The sequence below is a fragment of the Erythrolamprus reginae genome, chromosome 1, assembly GCF_031021105.1.
Source record: "Erythrolamprus reginae isolate rEryReg1 chromosome 1, rEryReg1.hap1, whole genome shotgun sequence".
In the NCBI taxonomy this organism is placed as follows: Eukaryota; Metazoa; Chordata; class Lepidosauria; order Squamata; family Dipsadidae; genus Erythrolamprus; species Erythrolamprus reginae.
This window is the reverse complement of record NC_091950.1, coordinates 424,121,066-424,145,069: the sequence shown is the minus strand read 5'-3', so window position 1 is coordinate 424,145,069 and position 24,004 is coordinate 424,121,066. Positions and strand designations below refer to the sequence as shown.

Sequence of the window (24,004 nt, the reverse complement as noted above, 5' to 3'; positions counted from 1 at the left end):
TCCTAATTATAAATCCTGCGGACCACTAATGCAAATTATTTTTTTAAAAAGACAAATACACTTGTAAAATAATGGGGCTAGTGAAGGGGGGGTGTTGGCCAGCGCAGGAGGCAGCCTTTCTCTTCCTGGGTCACTTAATGGCTGCTTGGCCCCTTTAAGAGCCGGGGTGGCGCAGTGGTTAGAGTGCAGCCCTGCAGGCTCCTTCTGCTGACTGCTATCTGTAGTTCAGCAGTTCAAATCTCACCAATGGCTCAAGGTTGACTCAGCCTTCCGTCCTTCTGAGGGGGGTCAAATGAGGACCCAGATTGTTAGGGGCCAGAGGCGGATTCTGTAAACCGCTTAGAGAGGTCTGTAGAAGCACAATGAAGTGGTATATAAGTCTAAATGCTGTTGCTAAATGATATTAACCATGGCCTGTGGGTCAGCTAAGGAGGAGGAGGAGGAAGAGAATGAGGAAAAGGAAGAGGAGGAAAAGGAAGAGGAGGAAAAGGAGGAAGAGAAGGGAGGAAAAGGAGGAAGAGAAGGGAGGAAGAGGAAGAGAAGGAGGAAAAGGAGGAGAAGAAGGAAGAAAAGCAGGAGGAGGAAGAAGAGGAGGAGGAGGAGGAAGAGAAGGGAGGAAGAGGAAGAGAAGGAGGAGAAGAAGGAAAAGGAGGAGGAGGAGGAAGACAAGGGAGGAAGAGGAAGACAAGGAAGAAAAGGAGGAGGAAGAGAAGGGAGGAAAAGGAAGAGGAAGAGAAGGAGGGAGGAAAAGAACTGTAGGGTTCCGGATGCTCTCTGAGCCGGGTGGTTTTCTTCCAGACATTTCATAACCCAACCAGGGAACATCATCAGTGCTAGGCTTGTATAATGCTTTTAGCCCAGATGATGTTACTGTTGTGGTCCATCCACGATTTCGAGGATTGTGAGACAGACGTGCTTTGGTATCCTAGGCCAGTGTTCTCGCCACCAGAGTCTGAGAGTGAAGAGGATGAGGAGTTAAGAGACACTGAAAGCCAATCCGAGACTGTGGCACCCCCAGAGATGGTATTGAGTGACCCCATAGATGGCGGAGAACCACTTATAGATGCAAGAGTGCGCAGAACTATGATCAGGCAGGATTATTTGAGAAGGAAGAGGTTTGGGAATGAATAACACTTGGCCACGCCTTGTGACTATGTAAGGGAAAGTCTCACGAGGAGTGCAAAGGACAACCTTCCAGCAATGACAAGGTGTGTACTCCATGCTGTAGAGATCCTGTTTGCTGCCAGACAGATTTAAATATCCACAGACTGCTCATCCGGGACTTCTGTCAAAATGCTGGGAGTGTTGAATGATTAATAGACCCTTCAAAGAGACTTTTAATGAGCTCTTGGACCTCTGCCCAGTTCCCGATGCCGTTTCCCGTTCCCTATTATTGGATGCTATGAACGGGCACCAAGGGATATTAGCTGGGTTTGCACAACATAACCCATTGGGTTAGATCTTAATTAAACCTCACTCCCTGGATCTATGGAACGGACCAATTCCCTCAACAGCCCCCCAAGGATGGGTTCACTCCCCCCCGGCTGCCCCGGCCACCCTCTGTTGTGAGTGGTCCTCGTCCACCTCTGGTCATGTCAGATTATGAGGAGGATGAGCCAGGTCCCTCTGGATATCCTGGGCCAGGAGGGTTGCCAGCTGACAGTGAGAGTGAGTGAGTGAGCCTGAGGAACCACTAGAGGGGGCTGATGTGACAATGGGGGAGTGGTCCCAGTCAGAGGATGAGGAAGACATGAGAGTGGAAAGCCAGTGGATAGACCCTCGATTGCTGAGAAGGCAAGAGGAGTTACATAGTAAAAGGTATTAGCTTACAGCCTGATCCTCTTTGGGGTATGATGTCACTTCCATGCAGTATAAAGGCAAAGGATTGTGGGAAATGGGGTGTGGAGAGTCAACAAAGAGTTTGATTTTATCATAAAATAAGGGACTTTTGAGTCGGTGGGTTTCGCTCCGAGGGCCGTGCACAGACCACCCTCCAAGGTGTCTCAAGGCGCGAAGAGCCCCCCCCCCCCACCCGTCCAGCCGCCGCCAAGCCATACGCCCAGGTGCCCGTTGGCATCCTCTTTTATTTGATACAAATGTACAAGATTTTCGAAACCCGAGATTCCAGCACAGCCCCCAGGTACCCTGCTGCCCTCCCCCCCCGGACCCCAAATACCTCCACGACTGGCCTCAGCTTCACAGCTTTCTCTGTGGGCGGGGTGGGGGGGCGACTGAAGACACACACACACACATACGCACACACAACGCCCGTCCCCCCCGCCCGCCAGGGTGTCGGATGCAGGAACGAACGCGGAAGGTTGGGTTGCAAAAATCTGGATTGCAAAGAGGAGAAATTAGGCTTTGCTTTTTTCCGCGGGGCGGGGCGGAAACGGGGAGAGAAGAGCCCACATATTTTTTTGGGTGGGTGGGGGACCTGCTCCAATCTCCGTGGCTCCTCCACGTCGCTATTCCAGTGTTAACACTATCGGGGAGGGGGACATTTGCCAGATAAATACACTTGGTCTCTCTCTATACAGACGGGTGGGAGGGAGGGGGACACGGATGGACGGATCCACGCACTATATATGGGGGGGGAGGGCCGCCCGGAAGATCCTTTCTGGGGAGGGGGGGAGGGCGAGACAGAGGGGGGGGTATTTACACCAAGAGTTTCTGCACTGCCCGCCTTGTCCCAACTCCTCTTATCAGCGTCCCGGTTGCGCCAAACCAGAGGAAGGAATCTTCCGGGTGGGCGTTTTATCGAACGGGCCCCCCTGGGAGTAGAGGGGGCGGGTGGGTGGGAGGAACGAGAGGGGACCCCTCCTGCCCTCACTGCTTCTTCTCGCGGGTGGTGATGGTGACCAGCTGCTTGGCGGCCTTGGCGATGTCGTAGGCGCACTGGATGACCTGCTGGGTCAGGAGCTGGTAGTCCACGGGGGCTCCGGGCTCCGGTGGGACGGTCTTGCGGCATTCGCTCTGCAGCCGGTAGGCGCTGGCGTTGAGCAGGCGTAGGGAGCTGCGCACTGTCTCCAGGGCCGGTTTCTGTGGGCGAGAGGGGACGCAGAGAGTCAGGAACCCCGGAGTTCGGATGGTCCTCGACTTACGACAGTTCGCTTAGTGACCATTTGAAGCTACATTTTTTTGTACTTACAGCCATTGTAGCCTCCCCCAAGCTCTTGGCATCTACAGATTATCTACTGGCAGTTCTCGAATTACAACAGATCACTTAGCAACCCTTCAAAGTTATGACGACACCTGTTCTGGTCAAGCTGAAGCGACTCCACGAACTCTCTCTTCAAGGCTTTGATTTTCAAAACTAATAAATTTTTATTTTTCTTCTTACACCGAGAAGATCGTTGCGGTTACAATGCTGCTATGTGAAGACACATTCCAAATCTAATTAGCGGAGTTTATAAAACTATAAATCCTTTGCTAGCTTCTTATCTCTGAGTCATATTAAATCTGAATTTGCACAGTTTATCATAATTATATCAAAGGCTTACTTCTCAGAGGCAAGGAATGTGGCCGTATTCCAACATTTCAGGATATGACGCGTTGGTTGATTTACACAATTCTAAAGTTGCAGATTCAAAACTTTTCCCCAAACATCTCCTCCCTTCTTTTTGCGAATCTCCTAAATCTCGTGTTCAATCAAGGGCTGTCAGCTACCCGCCCACTCTCTGAAGTTGAGCTGCTTTCCATGCTAACGTCTAACTCATTTTCACCCTCCTCTCCACTGCTCTCCGACAACTCAGGGTACATTAAAGCTTCTGTCTCTTCGTCCTCCTCCGAATTTGACACTTCCTGAGGCTGACAGGGAATACTCACAACAACACTGAAAAAGTATCTTATGACCACTTTTCACCACTTGTGACCGCGGCAGCATCTCCGTGGTTCACGTGATCAAAATTCGGACAATTGGCCACTGATTCATATTTATGGCGGTCGCAGCGTCCATCGGAGGCCATGTGATCTCCTTTTGCAACCTTCCGACAAGACAACAGGGAACCCAGATTGGCTTAACCTGGGGATTTCAATTCTCAGAATTCCCCAGCCAGCTAGGAGGGGAGACCCTGGGGAAGGGGTGTTTAGTGGTAGAACATTATGTCCAGTCAACGAAGCAGTGGAAGTGATGTGCCAGTGCCTGGAAGCTGTTAGTGTCTGGATGGATGTCAACAGACTCAAACTCAACCCTGATAGGATGGAGTGGCTGTGGGTTTTGCCTCCCAAGGACAATTCCATCTGCCCATCCATTACCCTGGGGGGCGGAAATTATTGACCCCCTTGGAGAAGGTTTGCAACTTGGGTGTCCTCCTTGATCCACAGCTCACATTAGACAACCATCTCTCAGCTGTGGCGAGGGGGGCGTTTGCCCAGGTTCGCCTGGTGCACCAGTTGCGGCCCTATCTGGACAGGGAGTCATTGCTCACAGTCACTCATGCCGTCATCACCTCGAGGTTTGATTACTGTTCGGAAACTTCAGATTGTGCAGAATGCAGCTGCGAGAGCAGTCATGGGCTTCCCCAGATATGCCCATATTACACCAACACTCCGCAGTCTGCATTGGTTGCCAATCAGTTTCCGGTCACTATAAAGCCCTTCATGGCATCGGACCAGATTATCTCAGGGACCACCTTCTGCCGCACGAATCCCAGCGACCGGTTATGTCCCACAGAGTCGGCCTTCTCCAGGTCCCATCGATGAAACAATGTCGTCTGGCGGGACCCAGGGGAAGGGCCTTCTCTGGCGGCCTCGGCCCTCTGGAATCAACTCCCCCCGGAGATTAGAAGCCTCCCCTTACCTTGGGGAAAAGCGACGCCATCTCTGTGACCGCTGTATGGATTTTCTCCGAACAGGGGACGAAGCTGCTGGGGGGCAAGAGAGACAACGTAAGATCCAGACGGAGCAGGGCCCGGGGTCAGTTGTTGTATATGGCCAAGGGGGACTCCAATGTTTGGAAGATAATAGGATGCGACATCCAATAGAGATACTCCTCGACTTGAGACTATTTTTTTAGTGGCTATTTGAAATGACAACTTAGCCACCCCACAAAAATAGGTGGTTTTCCCAGAATCCCCCAGCCAGCCTGCTTTAAGAGGGGAGGAATTCCATTCCCAGAATCCCCCAGGCAGCATTTTTTAAGAGTCATTTGGGAAGTATCAAGCATTCCCTTATCGACTGCGATTGAATTTAAATGATTTACAATTAACTTCAAAAGATTAAAAAGAAAAAGTGCGCTGCATAACAACTGCGGCAAAAATAATATTTGCACAATATTGAAAAAATGAAAATGTACCAACAGAGGGAGACATAATAGAAAAAATAATAGCGTGTGAGGAGATGGATAAATTAACATTGGAATTAAAAAATAAGATAGATTCAGAATATTATCAATGTTGGGGCTAGTTCTACTGCTGGTTGGAGAAAAGGAAAAAGTAATAAATGTATAGTACTTGGTAATATTATTATTAGTTGGAAAGTTTTTTTAAAAAAGTATTTCTTGGTGACAAATGGGTTAAGGGAAAACAGATATAGTAATACCTCGTCTTACGAACCTAATTGGTTCCCGGGGGAGGTTCGTAAGGCAAAAAGTTTGTAAGACAAAACATTGTTTCCCATAGGAAACAATGTAAAATCAATTAATCTGTGCAACAACAAAAAAAAAACGCAAAAAAACCGCCGCCGCCCGGCTGTCATCTTTTAAAACAGCCGGGGGGCTTCTCAGCGTCCTCCTGAACCCGAACTTTTGCCGAACTTCCGGGTTCGGCGTTTGGGAGGCCGCCGAGAAGCCCCCTGGCTGTTTTAAAAGGTGACAGCCGGGCGGCGGGGCTTCCCAGCGGCCTCCCGAATGCCGAACCCGGAAGTTTGGCAAAAGTTTGGGTTCGGGAGGCCGCTGGGAAGCCCCGCCGCCCGGCTGTCGCCTTTTGAAACAGCCAGGGGGCTTCCCAGCGTCCTCCTGAACGCCGAACCCGGAAGTTCGGGTTTGGCGTTCAGGTTCAGGAGGACGCTGGGAAGCCCCCCGGCTGTTTCAAAAAGCGACAGCCGGGCGGCGGGGCTTCTGGGCGGCGGCGGCGGGTTCGTAAGAAGAAAAAAGTTCGTAAGAAGAGGCAAAAATTTTCTGAACCCCAGGTTCCTATCTCGGTTATGCAATAGGTTGTGAGCACAATTAGAAATGTAACAGATTTGCTACACAAATGCCCAATGTTTTTAAATGTCTTTTGTTTTGTGTGTTATGTATATATGTGTATAAATAAAACTTTTTGTTAAAAAGAAAAGAAAAAAACTGTTGCTGGCAAAGGCACCCCAGACACCCCAATTTTGACTTTTCATCCTGGCTCCTTCCTCAAGACCATCATCCTTGGCCTCCTCGATCATCCCAAAGCCCCTTATCCCCCCCCACCAAAGACACACACAAATGCACACACCCTGCCTGCCAAATACCTCCAGGCAGCCCCTTCCTGACCTGTCGTGCTTGAACTCCTGGGCGGCCCTCAAAAGCTCCTGGATGTTCTTGGTGACCTGCTCGGTCTTGAGGATGACGTCCTCCGTGCTGGGGAGGCCCCCGTCCAGGTCCCCCCCTTCCAGCAGCTCCGTTTCCAGGTGCAAATCCTCCTCCTTCCCCAGGTCCAGGAAGCGCTTGCCGTCCATGCAGCTGGAGGTGGGGGGGGGGGGGCGAGGGAGGGGCAGGGGACACAAAGCAGAATTGGGCCCTCGAAGTCAGTCGTCCCTGCCTTGTCTCATCCCCAGTGGGAGAAGACATTCCAGGCCTGTGGTTTGTGGGAGAGCACTTTGGCTGTTTAAAGTGCCTGTGTACAATACTTTCGTTTTGATAAACTGACTCTCTGTTTACTTTACAACAGCGTGTGTGTTTGAATTTACATTTCTGACTTAATTGGGGCTTGTAACATGAAGCCCGGCATAACACACCCCAAGGACAGGTGAGAGCCCACTCACCTAAGGGGTAGGTCGCCCCCCTGCGTGTTGTCGTAGTCGCTGTCGGTCCCACTGCCATGCCGGTCCAGCTTCCCACTCTGGGGGGGGGGGGGGTGAGGGAGGAGAAAAGAGGGTGGAACAATATCAAGCCATGGAATTGGGGAGGGGTTGCTGGATGGGGAGGGGGGAGGGGGCTGGGGGGTTGCAAATGACTTATTTCTTCCTTCTTCCCTTCCTCCGTCCCTCACTTCCTCTTCTTTCTCTGTGTCTTTTGTTCTGTTTCCATCTATCCATTCTTCTTTCCTTCCTCCCTTCTTTTCCTTCCGTCTCTCCCTCCTCCCCCTCCCTTTTCTCATAATTGTTTTTATAAATGTATGACTTATTTCTTCCGTCCTTTCTCCCTCCCTCCCTCTTCTTTTTCTCTGTCTTTTGTTCTTTCCCTCTATCCATTTCTTTCCTCCTCTCTTTCTCCTTCCTGTTCCTTTTCTCCTAATTGTTTTTCACATTTATGACTCCTTTCCTTCTTTCTCACTTTTCCCCTTTTCTTTCCTTCTTTCTCACCTTCCTTCCTTCTTTCTCACCTTTCTTCCTATAATTGTTTTTCATACTTATGACTCAGTTCTTCTTCCTTCCCTTCCTTCCTTCCTTCTTCCCTTCCTTCCTTTCCTTCCTTCCTTCCTCACTTCCTCTTCTTTCTCTGCCTCTGTTGTTCTCTTTCCATCTATCCATTCCTTTCTTTCTTCCCTCCCTCCTTATGTGCTCCTCTGTTCCCCCCCCCCCATGCAAGCTGTGTCCAACTCACCAAGTGGCGCCCGCTGCCCTCTGGTGGACCCACCATGAGCGGGAGAAGATGATGGAGGGAACGGCATGGACGAAATGGAGCCCCCCTTCCGGATCTGAAAGGCCAAAAGAAGGAAGGGAGGATCGCTCAGCTGGGTCTACCAGGGGCCAGGCAGGGGGGGAAACACCCCGGGTGGGGTTGGGGGGGGTCTTGGAAACCCCCAAAGTGGGCAGCCAGCAGAGAGAGGAAGACACACAAGGTCTGGTCAGTCTCCTGCCAAAACTTACTCGGTAAATGTTGGGTTGGCTGTGGACGGAATAGATCCCGTCTTCCTCCAATTCCTAGAAGAGTGAAAACAGGTCAAGAGGTGTGTGTGTTATAATAATAATAATGATCATAATGATAATTATAATAATACAATAATACAATAACAATAACAAAAATAAACAAACAACAACAACAGAGTTGGAAGGGACCTTGGAGGTCTTCTAGTCCGACCCCCTGGTTAGGCAGGAAACCCTACATTACGTCAGACAGATGGTTATACAACTTCTGTTTAAAAACTTCCAGTGTTGGGGCATTCACAACCTCTGGAGACAGGCAGTTCCACTGATCAACCGTTCTGATTGTCAGGAAATTTCTTCTTGGTTTAGTTTCCACCCATTGCTTCTTGTTCTACCCTCAGGTGCTTTGGAGAATTGCTTGACTCCTTCTTCTTTGTGGCAGACCCTGAGATACTGGAGGGCTGCTCTCATGTCTCCCCTGGTCCTTTTTTTCATTAAACGAGCCAGGCCCAGTTCCTGCAACTGTTCTTCGTATGTCCCACTTTTCCTTGATCCGTGCAAACTTTTTGCACACTTCTCCCTGATTTGTGCAACAACAGGCTACCTGCCATTTTTCCTCCTTCAAAAACCGTGCAAGAGCCGCTTGCCCCATGCTAAAAAGCCGCCTGGACCTACAAGTTCCGCTCAAACACACCCTCTCCCAAAAAAACCCACTGCCAGGGCCGCGACCCACAGGCACACTCACCCCGGGGTGGAAGGGCTGCAGGCGGCTAACCAGCTCGTCCATGGGCGGCTGGCTGAAGGGCTTGAGCGGGCTGGCCCCCGGCTCGTACATGGAGAAGGCGTGGCGGTCGCGCCGGTGGACTCCCGCTACGGCAGAGGGCACATGGCTGTGCTCAGGGCGCTCGGTAGGGGTGGGGGCCACCGGGTGGACGGGCCCTGCCTGCTGACGGATCTGCAGGTTCTCCGACTGCAGCTTGTGGATCTGAAAGAGTTCACAGGAACACTTGAGAAAAGACAAGGATTCATAAGAATCGCAAGCATTCATAAGCCTTTGTAAGAATCACAGGAATTCAGAATTCATAAGAATCACAAGAATTCAAAAGAATTCACAAGAATCAAGATTTACAAGGATTCATCAGAATCGAAAAGAATCAGAAGATTTCACAAGAATTCATCAGAATCACAAGTTCATAACAATCAGAATTCACAAGAATCAAGAATTCACAAGGATTCACAAGCATCCCAAGAACAAAAGAACTGTCCAGTGGGAGACAGCAGAGCCACCAAGTCCTGTTTGAGTCGAGGGCTACTTGTGGGTCTCCAGGAAGCCTGGTGGAGAGGAAGGGGACCCCTTAGGTGAGGAAAGGCCGTCTGCTCAGTTGTGGGTTCAAAATTTCAATTTTCGGGCATCAATGACAATGGTTGTAAGTTGAGGACTAGCCATAGGGCAGTGTTTCTCAATGTTGGCAACTTTTGAGAGAAGTGGACTTCAATTCCCAGAATTCCCTAGCCAACCAGATGCTTAAGTAGGTCACCAGGTGATTTTGCTCCATTTATGATCTTTCTTTCCAGTGGTTAATGAATGCCATGGTCGTTCAGCAAATTAGTCTTATTCAAAAAAAAAATTCTCATTAGAAAATGGCTGTCAGAACTCTGAAACTGGGTCATAAATCAGAGGACTGGTTGTTATGTGAATGGCTTTGTCATTAAGTGAATCCATTTCTTTTAAAGGGGGGGGGGGGTTGTTGCTGGAAAGTGCCTGGAAAGAACTCCGAAACTGGCTCATAAACTGGAGGAAGAGACCCCCTACTTATTGTGGCCATTAAGCAAGAGGTCATCCTCCTCACCTCCCCACCAGCTCCACTATGGGGCCTGCGGGGGTCCCAGGAAGGGGAGGGGAGGGGTGACTTGCCTCTCTTTGCAGCCGCCGCAGCTCGTCGCTCAGGCTGTTGTTGACCTTCATGAGTTGCTGGACTTTGGCTTCGGAGACGGCCAGCGCCTTCTTGACCTCCAGGTACTCCTGCAGGGTGATGGCCCCGTCCGAGAGGTCGGAGGAGTCCATGCTCTTGGGGGGGGGAGGGAAAGGGGGGGAGTTTGGTTTGGTTCGCTCCGAGATGAAGGGGAGGCTCCTTCCATGAGACTATTTATTTATTTATTTATTATTTAGATTTGTCTGCCTCCCCTCTCCACAGACTATGGAGACCCCCCCACCTCCCCCCACGACAGATCATGGTCTTTTCCTTCCTTTCCCCCATCCATTGCTTTCCCCCTCCCTTTTCCCCCCACTTTCCTTTCCCTTTCTCTCCTTCCCATCCCTTCTTTCCTTTCTTCTCCTTCCCTTTCTTCTCCTTCCCTTTCCCTTCCTCCTTTCCTTTTTCTTTCTCTTCCCTTCCTCTCCCTCCCTTTCCTTTCCTCTTTTCCCCTTTCCCTTCCTCCTTTCTTTCCCTTCCCTCCTCTCTCCCTTCCTCTCCTTTTCTTTCCTCTCCTTCCATTCCTCCTTTCTTTTCCTATTTCTTTCCCTTACTATCCATCCCATCTGTTTCTCCTTCCTTTCCTTTCCCTTCCTCTCATTCCTTTCCTTTTCTTTCCTCTTCTCCTCTTTCTCCTTTTCTTTCCTTTTTCTTTTCCTTTCTCTCTTTCCCTTCCCTCCTTTCCCTTCCTTCCTCTCTACCTTCCTTTGCTCTCCTCCCCTTTCCCTTCCTCCTTTCCTTTCCTGTTACTTTCCCTTCCTATCCTTCCCTTCCCTCCCTTTCATTCCTTTTCTTTTCTTCCTCTCCTCCCCTTTCTCCTCCTTTCTTTTTTCTTTCCCTTTCTCTCCTTTCCTTCCCTTCATTACATTTCTTCCTATTTTCCTCCCTCCCTACATTTCCTTTACTTTTCTCTTTTCCTTTCCATTTCCATTCCCTTCCTGTCCTTCCCATCCCATCCTCTCCATTCCTCCTTCCTATTTTCCTCCCTTCCCTTCCCTCCTCTCCCTCCCTCTCCTTCTTTTCCTCTTCTCCCCTTCCTCCTTTCCTTCCCTTTCTTTCCCTTCCCTTCCCTTCCTTCCATCTTTCTTGCTTCGTCCCTCCCTCCCTATAAAATTGTTGGAAGGGACCTCTGAGGTCTCCTAGTCCAACCCCTTGCTCAAACAGGACAAATGGCTGTCCAGTCTCCTCTTAAAATCCTCCAACCCACAACTTCTGGTGGCAGGTCATTCCCCTGATGAATGGCTCTCCCTGTCAGATCATTCTCTCCTCCCTCCCTCCCCTCCGCCCTTCACCGGGGTCTCACCCGAGCACGGTTGTTGCGCCCCGCATTGGCGCTCCGCAGGGGCTCCTGGTCAGTGTCCTCATCAGAGGCCACGCTGTCGTAGTCGTGTTGGTCGTCCACGTCACTGTGCCCGTGGAGGGAGGAGTCCAGGGCCTCTGCAGCGACAACCAAGGGGTTAAGCCCCCTCCCAGGAAAATTGACACCACCCCACACACACACACCAAGCCCCCTCCCCGGACTCACCGGTGGGGCTGGTCAGGCCTTTGCCCTGTTGGCGCCGCTTGGCCTCACTCAGGATGTCGATGATGAGCGTGGCAAACTCCCGGGCATTGAAACGGGCCAGCTTCTGCCGCCCCTGGGGGCAAGGGAGGAAAGGAGGGAGGGGTGAGTCTTGAAGCCCCCTCCCCACTCTTAGAAGCAGCATGGAGACCACCCATAGAAACATACAAGATTGACGGCAGAAAAAGACCTCCTGGTCCATCTAGTCTGCCCTTATACTATTTCTTGTATTTTATCTTAGGATGGATATATGTTTATCCCAGGCATGTTTAAATTCAGTGACTGTGGATTTATCTACCATGTCTGCTGGAAGTTTGTTCCAAGGATCTACTACTCTTTCAGTAAAATAATATTTTCTCATGTTGCTTTTGATCTTTCCCCCAACTAACTTCAGATTGTGTCCCCTTGTTCTTGTGTTCACTTTCCTATTAAAAACACTTCCCTCCTGGACCTTATTTAACCCTTTAACATATTTAAATGTTTCGATCATGTCCCCCCTTTCCCTTCTGTCCTCCAGACTCTACAGATGGAGTTCATGAAGTCTTTCCTGATACGTTTTATGCTGAAGACCTTCCACCATTCTTGTAGCCCGTCTTTGGACCTGTTCAGTTTTGTCAATATCTTTTTGTAGGTGAGGTCTCCAGAACTGGACACAACATTATTCCAAATGTGGTCTCACCAGCACTCTATATAAGGGGATCACAATCTCCCTCTTCCTTCACTCAGAAAACTCAACTGACCATGTTAATACTATGTGCATAACAGTTGGGTTTGGCAATACAGTGGTACCTCAAGATACGAACCCCTCGTCTTACGAACAACTCGAGATACGAACCCAGGGTTCAGAAAAAATTTGCCTCTTCTTACGAACTTTTTTCATGTTACGAACGCCAAACCCGAACTTCCGGGTTGGCTTCCGGGTTGGCTTCGGGGAGGTTGCTGGGAAGCCCCCCAGCCCGGCTGTCACCTTTTAAAACAGCCGAGCAGCTCCCCAGCAGTCTCCGAAAGAGGTTTGCTCTCCATGTGTCCCCAACCTTTCACGGAGGGTTTTCCACCTCTTGAAAGGTTGAGGACACATGGAGAGCAAACTGGGAAGAGGAGAGGTGGAAAACCCTCCGTGAGGGTTTTAAAACAGCTGCGAGGCCCGCCGAAAGCCCTTTTTTTGCGGGGGGTTTTTTTGGTGCGGGGGTTTTTTTGGTTGCACGGATTAATTGACTTTACATTGTTTCCTATGGGAAACAATGTTTCGTCTTACGAACCTTTCGTCTTACGAACCTCCTCCTTGCACCAATTAAGTTCTTATCATGAGGTATTACTTTATATAAACAAGCTAACAACGAATGCTTGTATGTATTGAAACACTATGGCTTTGAGTTAGTGTTGGAGATGGCCACAAGAGGGAGCCAGAAGCAGGATGACAGATAGACCTGACAGATGAGAGAGAGAGAGAGAGAGGGAGGGAGGGAGGGAGGGGGAGAGAGAGAGAGAGAGAGAGAGAGAGAGAGAGAGAGAGAGAGAGAGAGAGAGAGAGAGAGAGAGAATCACCTGATTCCGTGTGGCTGAATATTCGGGATTCACCGGCAGGAAAGGCACAGCACTGCGCTCCGTCACCAGGGTGCTGTGGTTCTGTGTGGTCAGCCAGACTTGGGGGGGGGGGCAAGATAGGAAAAAGCCAGGGTTAGCTAAAGCATAAAGCATCCCCCCCCCTCTTTCCCCTGCAGCCACCCTTCGGCCAAGAGACCTGAATATGGCGCCGAAGGATTTGACAAGCCTCTGCAAGCGTCTAGTCCTCAATCCTTAGGAGAGCAGAGCCTTCCACACCCACCACCCACCTCAAAAAGGGATTAAAGCTTTTACCGGCGTCATTTTCACGGCGATCCACTTCGTCGTAGACGTCCATCGCCAGCTCTTCAAAGAGATGGTTGCTCAGCTATTTTTTGGGAAGGAGAGAAATATTTGGCTTGCTGTTTAGTTTAGGGGAGGTATTTCCAGGCACAATTCAAAGTGTTGGTTATGACCTATAAAGTCGTACATGGCACAGGACCAGATTATCTCCGAGACCGCCTTCTGCCACATGAATCCCAGCGACCGGTGAGGTCCCACAGAGTTGGTCTCCTAAGGGTCCCATCAACGAAACAATGTCAGCTGGTGGGACCTAGAGGAAGAGCCTTCTCTGTGGGGGCCCTGGCCCTCCGGAATCAGCTCCCCCCGGAGATTCATACTGCTCCCACCCTCCTCACCTTCCGAAAGAGTTTAAAAACTAATCTTTGCCGCCAGGCCCGGGGTTCCTTAGATCTTCCCCCCTGACCTATGAATGCTTTAGTTTGACTGTTGAATGAACGATATTGATAGTTTTTTTAAATTAGAATTTTAAGATTGTTTTTTTAATGTATTAATTGGGTTGTTATTATTGTTTCTTGTTTTTCTGTACATGCTGTGAGCCGCCCCGAGTCCTTGGAGAGGGGCGGCATACAAATCCAATTAAATCCAATTAAATCAAATCAAATTTGGGGCCTGGAGCTTTGGCTGTGGGGGTGGGTGGGCTTGGACATATGGCTTAAATTGATTTTTTTTCTCTGCATGTTGCAGAGGGATAGACTAGAACAGTGAGGTTCGCATGCCAAACAAGGAGTGAGGGGCTGGGCTAGCATACTTGAACGTGCCCCCATCCCCATCCCCACACCCCTTCCCTCCCCCCTACACATCCGTAACACCCCCCACCCCTGGCACTGCCCCCCTCCGGCACAAGCGCACAGGCCTTTCTGAAGCCTGGGAGGTGAAAGAAATGCCCAGATGGGCAAACCTACTTCCGTTTTGCCATTTTGCTGTTTTTGGCACTCCGGAGGGTTCAGGGAAGCTTCCTTAAGCCCCAGAGTGCCAAAAACAGCACAACGGGCAAACCGGAAGTTTGGAAAAAGCACTTCCTGATTGCCCATTGCGCTGTTTTTTTGCACTCTGGAGGGTTCAGGGAAGCTTCCTGACCCCCGGAGTACAAAAAACAGCACAATGGCAAACTAAAATGCCAGAAAACGCACTTCCGGTTTGCCCGTTGTGCTGTTTTTTTGCACTCCGGGGCTTCAGGAAGCTTCCCTGAACCCTCCAGAGTACAAAGAAACAGCGCAATGGGCAAACAGGAAGTGCTTTTTCCAAACTTCCGGTTTTCCCGTTGTGCTGTTTACAAAAACATCTGGTTGTGCTGTTTATAAAAAACAGATCAACGGGCAAACCGGAAGTTCGGAAAAAACACTTCCTGTTTGCCCATTGTGCTGGATTTTATACTCCGGAGGCTTCAGGAAGCTTCCCTGAACCCTCCAGAATGCCAAAAACAGCACAATGGCAAACAGGAAGTGCGTTTTCCCGAACTTCTGGTTTGTCCGTTGGGGAATCTTTTTGCCTCCGGGGCTTCAGGGAAGCTTCCTTGAAGCATCCAGAGGGCAAAACGGCCTTTTCCAAGGCCAAAAAATCAAGTGGCGCACTGGAGCTGACACAGGGCAAAGTCTTGCATGCCCTCCGAGATGGCTCTGAGTTCTAGTCCCGCCTTAGGCATGAAAGCCGTGCCATAGGTTTGCCATCACGGGACTGGATGGTTTTATGGGATCCTTGCAACTCCACCTTCCAGGGAATCGTTCACACTGGTGTTAAATTGGGCCAGTGTTAAAAGGAAGGTGGGCAGGTGTGCATTTATTTATTTATTTATTCATTAAATTTGTATGCCGCCCCTCTCCGTAGACTCGGGGAGGCCCACAACAGTAATAGAAAAAACAATGTAGAATACAAATCTAATAATTAAAACTAAAAACCCATAATTTAAAAAACATGCACATAACATATCATACATAAAAAGTATAGGCCTGGGGAAGTTATCTCAGTTCCGCCATGCCTGACGGCAGAGGTGGGTTATAAGGAGTTTACGAAAGGCAAGGAGGGTGGGGGCAGTTCTAATCTCAGGGGGGAGCTGGTTCCAGAGGGTCGGGGCTGCCACAGAGAAGGCTCTTCCCCTGGGACCTGCCAAACGACATTGTTTAGTCGATGGGACCCGGAGAAGGCCAACTCTGTGGGACCTAATCGGTCGCTGGGATTCGTGCGGCAGAAGGCGGTCCTGGAGATATTCTGGTCCGATGCCATGAAGGGCTTTATAGGTCATAACCAACACTTTGAATTGTGACCGGAAACTGACCGGCAACCAATGCAGACTGCGGAGTGTTGGTGTAACATGGGCATATCTTGGAAAGCCCATGATTACTCTCACAGCTGCATTCTGCACGATCTGAAGTTTCCGAACACTTTTCAGAGGTAGCCCCATGTAGAGAGCATTACAGTAGTCGAACCTCGAGGTGATGAGGGCATGAGTGACTGTGAGCAGTGACTCCCGGTCCAGGTAGGGCCACAACTGGTGCACCAGGCGAACCTGGGCAAACTCCCTCCTCACCACAGCTGAAAGATGGTTCTCTAATGTGAGCTGTGGATCGAGGATCAAGTTGCGGACCCTCTCTGAGGGGGTCAATAATTCCCCCCCCCCAGGGTGATGGACGGACAGATGGAATTGTCCTTGGGAGGCAGAACCCATGGACAGAAAGGGAAGGTAAAACAACATTTTCCAAACTTGGCATCTTCAAGATGCACGGACTTCAACTCCCAGAATTCCCTCCTGGAAAGAGGGATTTTGGGAACTGACGTCCAGTCCTCTTCAAGAGGGCCAAAGGTGAGAGACGCTGCCTTAGAAACCTCACCTGGCCCACATTTCTTTTTTTAAAAAAAGGAAAAGTGGCCACAAAGAGATCTCAGCCTGAGCCAGGGCTTGAGTTTGAAATTCCACTCACTTACCGCCTGCAACTTCTTCTTCGCCGCCTTGGCCAGCTCTGAAAGGTCTAAGCTGAGGGGAGGGGAGGAGAAAGAGGAGTCAGTTTCCCCACCCCATGGCTCCTTCTTCCTGCTGAATGCCCCCCACCCCGCAATTCAATCGGCCCTTAGAAACCCCATTCAAGTCTCTGGGATCACAATCACGTTTATTTAGGGGGCGGAGGGGGGGGGGAGAGACAAAGAAACGAAGAACAGCCCCTGGTAGATCCCTGGATGGAAGATGGAAGATCTCCCAGTAGAGAAAGAAAGGCAGTTTGGTCTAGGACAAGGGCAGGCAAAGTTGGCTCTTCTATAACTTGTGGACTTCAACTCCCAGAATTCCTGAGCCAATCATGGTAGCTCAGGAATTCTGGGAGTTGAAGTCCGCATGTCATGGAAGAGCCAACTTTGGCTACCAAGAGCCTACTCCTGGTCTAGGGGGTGGAGGCGCCAGGCTAGAAAGCAGGAGACTGGGAGTTCTAGTCCCACCTTAGTCAGGGAAGCTATCTGGATGACTTTGGGCCAATCACCAGGAGACTGGGAGTTCTAGTCCTGCCTTAAGCATGAAAGCTGGATGAGTGGCTTTGAACCAATCACCAAGTAATGGTGAGTTCTAATTCCTGCCTTAACCATGAAAGCCAGCTAGCTCACTGACTTTCAACCAGTCCTTCTCTCTCTCTTTCTCAAAGCCCAACCCAACCTCGCAGGGTCGTTGTTGCGAGAAAAATGGAAGGACAAAGACAGCGCGTTGGGTCTATATTCGCTTGACTTCTTTGTAATGTTATGATGTGTAAGATTCATAAAAGGTGGGCTATAAATAAATAAATAACCAAACAATGAATTAAATAAATAAGTAAACAACCAAATAAATAAATTACCAATAACCAAATCAATCAATCAATAGCCAAATAAATTAAGCCTAGAAATTGAAATAACAATGATAGACAGATAGATAGATAGATAGATGAATAGATAGATAGATAGATAGATAGATGATAGATAGATGATAGATAGATGATAGATAGACAGACAGACAGACAGATAGATGATAGATAGATATGATATGATACCTAATAAAATGATGAAGAGATAGGTAGATAAATAGATGAATAAATATTGATGAATAGATAGGCAGACAGACAGATACAATAGATGGATGGAGGGATAGATAGATAGATGACTGATTGATTGATAAACAAACAAATAAATAAACAAACAAATTTTCCAGGATCCCAGATGCAACCTCAACCACCCGGAGACCTCTGGACAGGGAAATGGGCAGCATATAAATTTAATAAAATAATTCATAAATAATAATCAAGTTTTGGGGGGGTTTCTCTGGCTTGGGAAGCAGAAGGCACAGGCGACCACGGGGGGCCTGACACGTCCCAGTCTCCCCCTTCTCCGGATCCTCATTCCCCACATTCACGAGCCCCCCCACAAAACCGGGCTGGTGGGGGGAGGCGAGGGGAGGGGGAGGAGGGCAAGGGCGATGCATGCAGGGGAGAGCCAAGCCCTCCGTACCTTTGCGACATGCATTTGGGGCGCACTCTGAGTTCCGTAAAGAGCAGCAGGGAAGAAAAAAGGAGGAAGTTAGAAAGAGTAGGGGGGGTGCGTGGAAGAGGAGACAGCATCAGCGGTATCACCCCCTCCCCAAAAATTGGAAACACAGAAACATAGAAGATTGAGGGCAGAAAAAGACCTCCTGGTCCATCTAGTCTGCCCTTAAACTATTTCCTGTATTTTATCTTAGGGTGGATCTGTGTTTATCCCAGGCAGGTTTAAATTCAGTTCCTGTGGATTTACCAACCACGTCTGCTGGAAGTTTGTTCCAAGCATCTACTCCTCTTTCAGTCAAATAATATTTTCTCACGTTGCTTCTGATCTTTCCCCCAACTAACCTCAGATTGAGCCCCCTTGTTCTTGGGTTCCCTTTCCTATTATGTTCCTCCTGAACATATCAACTGCAAGTGATTCACTTAACAACGGTGGCAAGAAAGCTCGTAACAAGGGGCAAAACTCATCTAACAACAGAACAGCAACAGATATTTGAGGATCCGTTGTGGTCATAAGTCGAGGACTTCCTGTATATATCAGTGCTTCAAACGCTTCTAGAAGGCTAACCAAATAAATTGCATTTTCATTGGCTATAATTTCAGTTTCACTTTAAGATTTCTTTTAATGCAAAGCAGGAACAAAAGGTAAATCAATTAATTCATTGAAGGTCATTCTCACTTTAGGACAGGTTATTTCTGATGTGGTTGTGTGAGGGTTTTTTAAAAAAAACCCACACTTTTTGTTGTTGTTGTTAAAATATAAAAAAATTTCTCTGCAGCCAAGAAAAACATCTATTTTTGGCCAGGATCCCAAGTGGGTGATGCCTGGCCGAGAATGGCCAGGAGGGGGCAGCCTTTCTTCCCTTCAAGTACAGAAAGGGAGGGGGTGTTATTGAGGAGGGGGAGGTCTTACCTGTCTGCCATCTGGGGGATGATGTAATGCCCATTCTTGTGATCTACATGAAAAGGCAAAAGGGGAAAAAACATGGCTGAGCCAATCCAATCAATACTCTAGATATTAACTATCAAGCTCAGAGAGCATCATGGACCCCACAGTCCTCCTCCTCCTCTTGTCTATCACTGATTATGTTGACTAGTTGGGTCATGAAACGTCTGCAAGAAACCAACCAGGGTCAGAAAGCATCAAAGATCGGACAGTTGCCCTCCTCCCCTTCTCCCTCCCTCCTTCTTTCCTTCTTCCTTCCTCCCTCCAACCTTCTTTCCATCCTTCCTTCCTCCCTATCCTTTCCTTCCTTCCTCCTCCTTCCAGCCTTCCTTCCATCCACCTGTCCTTCTTCCATTCTTCCGTTCTTCCGTCTCCTCCTTCCTTCCATCCTTCCTTCCTTCTCCTTCCTTTGATCCACCTGTCCTTTCTTCCATACTTCCTTCCTCCTTGCTCCTTCCTTCCTTTCCGTCCCTTCCTTCCTCCTTCCTTCCATCCACCTGTCCTTCCTTCCGTCTTCCATTCTTCCATTCCTTCCTCCCTCCCTCCCTCTTTCCTGCTAGTCCATCTTTCCATCCTTCCATCCATCCTTCCTCCCTCCTTCCTTCTTCCTTCCTCCCTATCCTTTCCTTCCTTCTTCTTCCTTCCATTCTTCCTTCCATCCACCTATCCTTCCTCCGTTCTTCCATTCTTCCTTCTCCTCCTTCCTTCCTTCTCTTTCCTTCCATCCACTTGTCCTTCCTTCCATCTTCCATTCTTCCATTCCTTCCTTCCTTCTTTCCTTCCTCCCTCCCTCCTCCTCTTCTTCCTTCTCTTCTAGCACTGATACTATTTTCTAGTTGGGAAAAACAACTCAGGCTCAGAGAGCATCAAAGACTCCACAGTTGTCTTCGTCATCTTCCACCTCCTCCTCTTTGCAAAACCTCTCCCTTCTAGTACTGATAACACTGTGTAGTTGGGTCATGAAATGTCTGTAAGTAAACCAGGCTCACAGAGCACTCAGGAACCCACAGTCCTTGTCCTCCTCCTCCTCCTCCCTGCAAACCCCACACCCTTCTAGCATTGATGGCATTATCTAGCTGGGTTAGGAAACATCAACAAGAAACCAGCCACCTCTCCTTTTTAATCCTGAGCTATGAATCTTCTCCTCCGCAAAGTGCTCTAATAATAGTAATAACAGAATTGGAAGGGACCTTGGGGGTCTTCTAGTCCAACCCCCTGCTTAGGCAGGAAACCCTACACTACTTCAGACAGATGGTTATCCAACATCTGCTTAAAAGTCTCCAGTGTTGAGGCATTCACAACTTCTGGAGGCAAGCTGTCCCACTGATCAACTGTTCTGATTGTCAGGAAATTTCTCCTTAGTTCTAATTTGCTTCTCTCCTGGTTTAGTTTCCACCCATTGCTTCTTGTCCTATCTTCAGGTGCTTTGGAGAATTGCTTGACTCCTTCTTCTTTGTGGCAACCCCTGAGATATTGGAAGGCTGCTCTCATGTCTCCCCTGGTCCTTTTCTTCCTTAAACTAGCCATGCCCAGTTCTTGCAACCGTTCTTCGTATGTTTTAGCCTCCATTTATCCCCTAATCCTCTTTGTCGCTCTTCTCTGCACTTTTTCTAGAGTCTCCACATCCTTTTTGCACCGTGGTGACCAAAACTAGATGCAAATATTCCAAATCTGGCCCTACCAAGGCCTTATAAAGTGGTATTAACCCTTCCCGTGATCTTGATTCTCTCCCTCTGTTGATGCAGCCTAGAACTGTGTTGGCTTTTTTGGCAGCTGCTGCACATGGTTGGCTCCTATTTCAATGGTTGTCCACTAGGACTCCAAGATCCCTCTCACAGTTACTACTGTTGAGCCAGGTCCCCCATATGCCTGCCACCAGCACCACCCCTCAGGCCGCCATTCCCTTACCTGGCTTGCGCCCACAAAGGTAGAAGGCCAGTCGGTCGGTCAGCTCATACTGGCACTCCACCAGTCGCTCGGCCAGTTCGTGTTGGGACGCCTGTCTGCGGAGAGGAAAGGACAGGTAAGCCAGCCACCGGGGCCCAGCTCAGTCCCAAAGAATTGGGTGGCGGGGAGGTAGGGGGGCAGGAACTGCAGACACACCTGGGTCACATCATTCTCCGTGGGCCAAAACAGGCTTGGGGGGTGGGGGGTGTTTTGGTGCAGAGCACTGGAGATCTCCCCCGTTGTTTAGAATGTTCAGAATAGAATATAGCTGGAGGAGACCTTGGAGGTCTTCTAGTCCAGCCCCCTGCTTACCTCACCTCGAGGCTCGACTACTGTAATGCTCTCTACATGGGGCTACCTTTGAAAAGTGTTCGGAAATTTCAGATCGTGCAGAATGCAGCTGCGAGAACAATCATGGGCTTCCCCAGATATGCCCATGTGTCACCAACACTCCACAGTCTGCATTGGTTGCCGATCAGTTTCCGGTCACAATTCAAAGTGTTGGTTATGACCTATAAAGCCCTTCATGGCACCGGACCAGATTACCTCAGGGACCGCCTTCTGCCGCACGAATCCCAGCGACCGGTTAGGTCCCACAGAGTTGGCCTTCTCCGGGTCCCGTCGACTAAACAATGTCATTTGGCGGGACCCAGGAGAAGAGCCTTCTCTGTGGCGGCCCCAACCCTCTGGAGCCAGCTCCCCCTAGAGATCAGAGTTGCCCCCACCCTCGTTGCCTTTCGCAAGCTCCTTAAAACCCACCTCTGTCGTCAGACATGGGGGAATTGAAAATTCTTTCTCCTTTCCCCGTAGGCTTATAGAATTTATACATGGTATGCTTGTATGTATGAGTGGTTCTTTAAATTGGGGTTTTTTAGATTGTCTTTTAATATTAGATTTGTTACATTGTTTTTTTATTGGTGTTAGCCGCCCCGAGTCTTCGGAGAAGGGCGGCATACAAATCTAAATAAACTAAACTAAACTAAACTAAACTTAAGCAGGAGAACCTACCCTCAAAACGTCGCTACAGAGCACTGCACACCAAGACAACTAGACACAAGGACAGGTTTTCCCCCGAACACCATCACTCTGCTAAGCAAATAATTCCCTCAACACTGTCAAACTATTTACTAAGTCTGCACTACTATTACTACTAGTTTTTCTCATCCTTCCTATCATCCTTTTCCTCCCACTTAGGATTATAGGACTGTAACTTGTTGCTTGTATCCTAAGATTTTTATTAATATTGATTGTTTCTTCATTGCTTATTTGACCCCTATGACAATCATTAAGTGTTGGACCACATGATTCTTGACAAATGTCTCTTTTTCTTTTATGTACACTGGGAGCATCTGCACCAAAGGCAAATTCCTTGTGTGTCCAATCACACTTGGCCAATAAAGAATTCTATTCTATTCTATAGGTCCTATACTATCTCAGACAAGTGACTGTCCAGTCTCTTCTTAAAAACCTCCCATGATGAAACACCCACAACTTCTGGTGGCAAACAGTTCCGCTGGTTAGTTGTCCTTCACTCTTAGGAAATTTCTCTTTAGGTCCAGGTTGCTTCTTTCTCTCTGATTAGTTTCCACCCATTGCTTTTCCTCCCTCCCTCCTTCCCTTCCTTCCAGAATCATAAAATCCTATAGGGTTGGAAGGGGCCTTGGAGGTCTTCTAGTCCAGCCCTCTGCTCAAGTGGGACATCTTATCCCAGGGATGGCGAACCGTTTTTGGTTCGCATGCCAAAAGGAGAGAGAGAGAGTGTGAGTGTGTGTGTGTGTGTTAGCATGTCTGGATGTGCCCACTCCTTTTCCCTTCCCCCATGCATGCGCACACCCCTGCGCTGCCCCCCGCGCATGACCTTCTGAAGCCTGGTAGGTGAAAAAAATGCCCAAACGGGCAAACCAAAAGTTCCAAAAAACGCACTTCCGGTTTGCCCATTGTGCTGTTTTTGGCACTCTGGCACTTCAGGAAGCTTCCCTGAACCCTCCATAGTGCCAAAAACAGCACAACAGGCAAACCGGAAGTGTGTTTTTCGCACTTCCGGTTTGTACGTTGAGGGATTTTTTTTGCTTCCGGAAGGTTCAGGGGAGCTTCCTGAAGCTTCGGAGTGCCAAAAACAGCACAATGGGCAAACCAGAAGTTTGGGAAAACACACTTCTGGTTTGCCCATTGTGCTGTTTTTTGCATTCCGGGGCTTCAGAAAGTTTCTCTGAACCTTCCAGAGTGCAAAAAACAGCACAACAGGCAAACAGGCAAAGTGTGTTTTTCGAACTTCCGGTTTGTCCATTGGGGGATTTTTTTTTGCCTCCAGAAAAAGTGAAGTGCCTGGAGCAGAACTGGGCAAGATGCGGCCCGAGGGATGGATGCTGCTTGCCCGCTGTCTGTGACCGGCCCGCGGAGGTCGGTCCAACTTGTCTAGATAAGAACTGGGTATTCAAGATATAATATATAATTATATATAATATATAATGTAATATAATGTAATGTAATTTTATTTTTTTATTTTTATTTTATTTATTCATTTGTCCAATACACAAATGCATAGGAAGAAAAATAGACATGTAGTAATATATATAAGGGTAAAGTGAACTTAGAGGAGAGGATATATGAAAGGAAGAGAATATACAGTGTTCCCTCAGTTTTCACTGGGGATGCGTTCCGAGACCACCCGCAAAAGTCGAATTTCCGCGAAGTAGAGATGCGGAAGTAAATACACTATTTTTGGCTATGAACAGTATCCCAAGCCTTCCCTTAACACTTTAAGCCCCTAAATTGCAATTTCCCATTCCCTTAGCAACCATTTAGATTATTACTCACCATATTTATTTATTAAAGTTTATTAAAAAAATATTTATTAAAGGTGGACAAAAGTTTGGTGAAGACATATGACGTCATCGGGCAGGAAAAAACGTGATATAGGGTAAAAAACCATGAAGTATTTTTTAAATAATATTTTTGAAAAACCGTGGTATAGACTTTTCGCGAAGTTCGAACCCGCGAAAATCGAGGGAACACTGTATATGATAAGTGAAAGAAAGGAAAGACAATTGGACAGGGGACGAAAGGCACACCAGTGCACTTATGTACGCCCCTTACTGGCCTCTTAGGAACCTGGAGAGGTCAATCGTGGAGAGTCTAAGGGAGAAGTGTTGGGGGTTAGGGGTTGACACAATTGAGTCTGGTAATG

General features: G+C 48.7%; 1 protein-coding gene across 1 annotated transcript in view; it reads right to left on the bottom strand.

Annotated features, from left to right (window-relative positions):
• Positions 1 to 2,064: 2,064 nt before the first annotated feature.
• The window catches only part of GIT1 (GIT ArfGAP 1), a 68,929-nt gene continuing 46,989 nt past the window's right edge, over positions 2,065 to 24,004 (bottom strand). Inside the window, 16 exon segments of the mRNA XM_070735444.1 lie at positions 2,065 to 3,039; positions 4,799 to 4,862; positions 6,461 to 6,649; positions 6,952 to 7,028; positions 7,733 to 7,777; positions 7,779 to 7,826; positions 7,999 to 8,052; positions 8,741 to 8,980; positions 9,911 to 10,063; positions 11,272 to 11,405; positions 11,494 to 11,605; positions 13,075 to 13,172; positions 13,387 to 13,459; positions 16,354 to 16,402; positions 18,838 to 18,880; positions 20,779 to 20,873. Coding sequence (XP_070591545.1) covers positions 2,827 to 3,039; positions 4,799 to 4,862; positions 6,461 to 6,649; positions 6,952 to 7,028; positions 7,733 to 7,777; positions 7,779 to 7,826; positions 7,999 to 8,052; positions 8,741 to 8,980; positions 9,911 to 10,063; positions 11,272 to 11,405; positions 11,494 to 11,605; positions 13,075 to 13,172; positions 13,387 to 13,459; positions 16,354 to 16,402; positions 18,838 to 18,880; positions 20,779 to 20,873 — 1,687 coding nt within the window. The 3' untranslated portion in view covers positions 2,065 to 2,826.